The 6,311-nt window shown below is 44.0% G+C and overlaps 1 protein-coding gene across 9 annotated transcripts in view; it reads right to left on the bottom strand.

Moving 5' to 3' along the window:
• Positions 1 to 1,579: 1,579 nt before the first annotated feature.
• The window catches only part of LOC140469360 (dynamin-1), a 246,391-nt gene continuing 241,659 nt past the window's right edge, over positions 1,580 to 6,311 (bottom strand). For 6 of the 9 annotated variants that reach the window (XM_072565798.1, XM_072565803.1, XM_072565800.1 and 3 more), the window contains one exon: positions 1,580 to 2,136. Coding sequence is in view for 2 of the 9 variants with exons in the window: in XM_072565801.1 (XP_072421902.1) it covers positions 2,121 to 2,136 (16 nt within the window). In the remaining 7 variants the exon portion in view is untranslated. Of the gene's footprint in view, positions 4,344 to 6,311 lie in introns of all 9 variants that reach the window. The other 3 variants (XM_072565799.1, XM_072565797.1, XM_072565804.1) reach the window with 1 other exon arrangement.

Here is a 6,311-nt window from a genome sequence, read left to right as displayed (position 1 = left end):
AAGAAATATGCTGAGACCCAGCTTTCTTCATAAACGTGGCCATCTGCCCTCCAAAAGGGTAATAGCCCAACACTCGCTCACAGCTTTCTACAGATTGGAGCTGAGTCACTTACAGCCATTCAGACCATTTAGTTCTTGCTGGCTTTCAGTGCAGTCTGTCCCATTTCACCATAGCCACTGCCGGTTTATCATCATCCAGATTCCTTCTTCCCATCTCCATTGGCAGGGACTTCCAGATCATTATCTGGATTAGTGGTGCTGGAAGAGCACAGCAGTTCAGGCAGCATCCAACGAGCAGCGAAATCAACGTTTCGGGCAAAAGCCCTTCAGATCATTACCATTTGCTCCAAGTACTTTCTTCCTGCATCTCTTTCCTAAAATCCTAATCTTATGCACCATCAGCAAATGAGAAGAATTTTTGTTTTACCTATCTGAGCTCAGCCTCTCAGTCTTAAACACCTCCATCAAATCTCCCGTCAATACCATTTGTTGTAGAGAGACCAACCCTAGCCTTTCGAACCCAACCTTCAAATTACGCGGACCCCCACCATTCCCCTCCAATCCCTGGGTCCACTCTGGCAAATCTCCGAAAGCTCGTGATTTCAAATAAAAAGTATTCGACTATAACTTGGTGTTGTGTTAAAAATCACACAACACCAGGTTATAGTCCAACAGGTTTAATTGGAAGCACTAGCTTTCGGAGCGCTGCTCCTTCATCAGGTGGTTGTGGAGGACACAATTGTAAGGCACAGAATTTATAGCAGAAGTTTACAGTGTGATGTAACTGAAATTATACATTGAAAAATACCTTGATTGTTGAGTCTTTCATCTGTTCGAATACCGTGACAATTTCACTTCTTTCATGTGTAAATCACAAAATCTTTTTTGAAAAAGATTTTTAAAATTACAGTTAACTGTAACAATTTAACCTGAGAGTGCAACTTTTAAAACAAGTTTTGTGATTTACACATGAAAGAAGTGAAACTGTCGTGGTATTCGAACAGATGAAAGACTCAACAAACAATCAAGGTATTTTTCAATGTATAATTTCAGTTACATCACACTGTAAACTTTTACTTTAAATTCTGTGCCTTACAATTGTGTCAACTAGGAGAAAGTGAGGACTGCAGATGCTGGAAATCAGAGCTGAAAATGTGTTGCTGGAAAAGTGCAGCAGGTCAGGCAGCATCCAAGGAGCAGGAGAATCGACGTTTTGGGCATGAGCCCTTCTTCCTGAAGAAGGGCTCATGCCCGAAACGTCGATTCTCCTGCTCCATGGTTGCTGCCTGACCTGCTGCGCTTTTCCAGCAACACATTTTCAGCTTACAATTGTGTCGTCCACAATCACCTGATGAAGGAGTGGCACTCCGAAAGCTAGTGTGCTTCCAATTAAACCCGTTGGACTATAACCTGGTGTTGTGTGATTTTTAACTTTGTGCACCCCAGTCCAACACTGGCATCTCCAAATCATTGGTGTTGTGTGACTTCTGACTGAATCATACTGTAACTCAGGCCTGATGACAGGATCCACTTGAGGCAAAGGTGTGAGGAAATAAAGAAACAATTCTGGGTCAATGACCTCCACAAAGACACTGCTTTATTTAAATAGAGGCTTTGATTACACAGATATGACATTTCGTTTTGTATTTGCCACCGGTCACTTTCAAAGCTTAAATACACAGATTTAATTTATTTCACCATGAATATCATATACATAGATTTCAAATCAAAGGCCTGTATACCAGATATTTATTGTATTAATATATACCATCACGGTTTGATTTAAACTAACACGCTACACAGGAGCATGACAGGTTCAATAATGTTTCTCCCTGAAACACACATTAACACACGGAAAAGAATTACTTGTCACACTGTTACTGAATGGTTATTACAGAGCGCCAAAAAACAGAGGAGTTATTCAGCGGGAGCAACAGTTCCTGGATATGTGCAAGAGCAGATTATGCAGACATTAGAGCACATGATATATATATTTATATTTATTTATTTATATGACTTCCTTTCAGAATGGACAGTATGCCGAGGAGACTCGACGCACAGCAAGCGGAAACAGACTGGGGATCTCAAAGTGGGACACTGGGCTCCCGGTTCTCAATGGGCTACCATTTAGTTTGCCTGAAAGTAAGAGAGAGAGTGAGAGGGAACGTAACAGAGACAGAGACAGAGACAGAGAGAGAGAGAGAAAGAGGAATAATCAAGCCAGTAATAGTTGTTTCAATCAGTGCAAGTCCAGCTGGAAAAATATCTGAATGGAATGAATGGCTGGGCAGACAGGACTGTGAGCAATGTTAATGAATGGATAACCTGGGAAAACATGACATGATTTTCACAGTATCATTCCAGGTTTTTGAGTGAATTTTGCTCCCGAGAGGAAGTGGAATTTCTCCTGTTGCCCATATTTCTTCATAAAAAACAACAGTTCACAAGGTGTTGGTGAGGAAATGGGAGACTTTTTCCAAATGAGCCTGCCATTTTGGCCTCAAGTGCTATCTGCTCCAGCCAACGGAGGGTTAAAGACCACACGGCCCTCCACTCCCATACTATCCCCTTGCTGCACCAACAAGCCTTTCCTCCACATCACAACTGCTGAGTTTCTCCCACATTTTTTAATTTTGTTGGGGAAAATGACCACTGATCAATGAAGTATGATCAACTGAAGATTCACAAATGCAATGGGGGTGGGGGGGTGGGGGGGGGGGGGGTGGTTTGTTTTCTGAGACAGCTTTCAGGCTTGTATCAGACTCTCTCACCCCAGTATCTCTTCATTGAAATGAATGAATGGAAAATTGGACTCTTTCCATTGGTAGGAGAGACTAGTACCTGAGGGCACAGCCTTAAAGGAAAGGGAAGGCCCTTTAGAACAGAGATAAGGAGAAACGTCTTCAGCCATAGAGTGGTGAATCTGTGGAATTCATTGCCACAGAAGGCTGTGCACGCCAGGTTATTGAGTATATTGAAGACTGAGATAGTTAGGTCCTCGAGTATCAAGGGGATCATAGGTTACAGGGAGAAAGTGGGAGAATAGGGTTGAGAAACTTATCAGCCATGATTGAATGGTGCAGAGGACTTGATAGTCTGAACGGTCTAATTTCTGCTCAAACGTCTTATGGTCTTATGGAGGTTTCCCCAACCATCTATCCACCTCTAATATCCTTTCCCCAGATGATTAAACACTTGGCCATGGACTCTTAAGCGTACAAATTGTACTTGGCCTTAGACTCAAAATTGCGTCAATTGTACTGAACAAGATCAGCTTCTATCCCACCTTCACCAATTGGTCAAATACAGGGACCTTTCGGAGATGTTGGGTCATAGGCCTCAGTTGCAGGCCAGTCTTCAATTCAGGGCGTCACATTTTAGAAAGGAGGGCCTTTAAGTCTCATGGAGGATGCAGAAGAGATTCATTCGAATATCCCAGGGTTTAGGGATGCTGCATTGAGAGAAACAATCAGGGAACTGTGATCGTTCTACCCAGAGCTAAGAAGGTGAAAGGGAGATTGAGCTAAGGTATTCAAAATGACAAGGGGTTTTGATTAGAACTAATCAGGAGAAAGTGTTTCCACTTGCAAGAAGGTCAAACATCAGAGAACACAGATCAGCGGAAATTAATTGGCAAAAGAGGTTGGGGGGGTGGGCAGGAGATTTTTTTTTTCAAATGCAATGAAGTGAAATGTTCTGTCTGGTGGGATGGAGGATGTGAATTTATTTGCAGCTTTCAAAAGGGAATTGGATATCTATTGAAGGAAATGTTCAAACATTGCAGGGCAACGGGCTGACAGCTGGGGGCAACGTGACTAAATGGGCAACTCTTTCAAACAATCAGTACAGTCACTGAGAACCACCATGACCTCTGTCAGTGCTGCACGGCCAGCATGGACTGGTTGGACCGAATGGTCTGTTTCTGTGCTGTATGACTCTATGCCATTTTGAATTTTACATCAGCTCCTGGATTATTCATTTTTCTCTCTTCGAGACTTGGGAGGAGGCCCAAAACATAAAACAATTTTTTTTTTAAAAAATGACAGAACGTGGAATGTTTTTATTTTACCTTTAACAGTCCGAGCTTTTCGATGAACAAACACAGAGTAACAAACACAACAACAACTAGTCAAGATCAGAAGCTTTACAAAGACAGGGTACAGAAGCAAGTGTTTGCAGGATACGAGAAGAGGTGAGCAAACGTCTGTGTTTAGGACAGCACTCTCACAGCTAACAGCTAGCACCAGAACATGACCTTCCTGTTGCCACCACAGTCAGGTCAGCTGGTCCAGGTCCAGAAATGGTGGCCATCGACAATGGTACTCACGACCCATCACTGTCAACTGTGTGAAAAAGACAAGAGAAAGGGAGAGTGGGAGGGAGGGTGAACCATTTCCACGTGTAGGCCCGGAGTGTCGCTCGTTGAATTTGTCCAGAAGTGGGTGTTTTTGTTTTTGTCACCCCCGTCAGATAGGAACTACGTGAGGCAGGGAGCGGAATTCGTCGCTGGAGTGCCCAGTGCCATCTCAATCCTGGCAGAAAGCTGAGGTATTGTTTTTAAAATTGGATAATGTGGTTAGCCCAGCTGGTGACATTCCCTTCATGAAGGTAGTGCCACCTCCTTTTGCCCCACCACAAAAAAAAATCAACAAGAAAAGGTCAGCCAAGAATTTGCAACGCAAACATGGAAAGAGGTCGGACTGACTTAACACAAAATTTGGGTTGGATCAACGGGGAGAGCAGTAAAGGAATAAATTGCATTCTATTAAATCTGCAATGTATTGTACTCGTACATGTTATTTTCTTGACGCATTTGAATGTAGGCTTTACAAATACATTTACAGATGTACATAATTTGACAATGCACTTGACTAGACGGTCACCTGAAGACTGTACTTCTAGATTACATTGACATATAAGGGGCGGCAACTGCTGGACCCTACCCTGGGAGCCACTCTGAAATCTAAGAGGCTGGATTCAATTGCACGGGCTATGGATATTCAGCTAGGCAAGGTCTGCTGATGCTGCAGGAAGGAAAAGCATCAGGAAAGAAACAGAGGACGCAAAAAAGGAAAGAAAACAAAATGAAAGAACACACAACCAGCCACAGGGTGAGATTTCACCTGCCTAAGTCTCAAAATGGACACTGATGGATTGGGAAAGATCTTTAGACGTGGAACACTGGAGGGCCACCATTGTCAGCTTTGAGCTCTGCCTGCTTGTGCAAGGTCTCATCCTTCTAGTGAATCCCAGAAAGGGGTTGTCACCGGCTAAATCACACCCCTCCCTAAAGTGGCTTTAAGAGTCCCAGCCCCACGCCCTCCGTTCCATTCCACCTACCGACTGTTATTTCCAGCTACCAACCAAATTCATCCCTCCCACTGACCAACCAGGTCGTACCCCCTACCTGTGCTCATCTAACACTACCTCACTATTCCTCTCCTCTGCCCACTCCTCCAACCCCCTCTTTACCTGTAGTTCCCCCTAGCCCCCACATCCAGTCCTGATGAAGGGTTATACCCAAAACATTGACTTCTCCACCTCCTGATGCTTGCTGTGTTCTTCCGGTCTCCTGTTTGTCAACTTTGGATTCCAAAATCTGCAGGTTTTTTTTGCCTCTTAAGAGTCAAGGAGATTGGATGTGACTGATGAATATAATTCTCCAGGCGGGATGTGCACACGCTATAATATGAGCCACAGTTTAGACCAGGCTAACAATTGCTGGTCTATCTATTTTGACAATGGCTTGATAACCAACCACGGAATGATGGCCCGTTGCCTATCCCATGGAATATTGCTGTGAATTACTTTCACCTTTCTTTCTCTTCTAGATACCAACCAACTTTTTATATAAACCGGGGAGTAGTGTTCCCATCCACCAGCCAGATACCCCATTGAGACTTTATCCTGGGCTAAAGGTGATACCACCTGACAACTTCAGCAAGTAAGCCATTTGTTTGGTCAATATATTCCAGTTGGGGGGTGGGGGGGGAGGGGGGGGGGGGGAGGTAAGAGAGAAAATGTGAACACAAGCTCAGACTTTGGGATGACCACTGGTGTACATGCCCAAAACCATCTGACACTCATGGTTCTCATGAGTGATTGCGAGAGGCAAAACAAAGGCAACAACGAGTCATAGACCATCGGGCACAAATTCACCACGGTCAAGGACAGATCAAACTTGGATGTTCAAAAAAGCCAACTTTCCCTTTTTTGTTCAGAGTTATCCCGAAAATGTTGGGCATGATTTTCCCTTTCCCTAGAGTTGGTGAGAAAGGTAGAGGGCACGCTAGCCCTGGAGAGAAGCCCAG

The sequence above is a fragment of the Chiloscyllium punctatum genome, chromosome 49, assembly GCF_047496795.1.
Source record: "Chiloscyllium punctatum isolate Juve2018m chromosome 49, sChiPun1.3, whole genome shotgun sequence".
Classification (NCBI taxonomy): Eukaryota; Metazoa; Chordata; class Chondrichthyes; order Orectolobiformes; family Hemiscylliidae; genus Chiloscyllium; species Chiloscyllium punctatum.
Note: the sequence above shows the minus strand (reverse complement) of the source record. Positions and strands in the feature narration are given on the sequence as shown.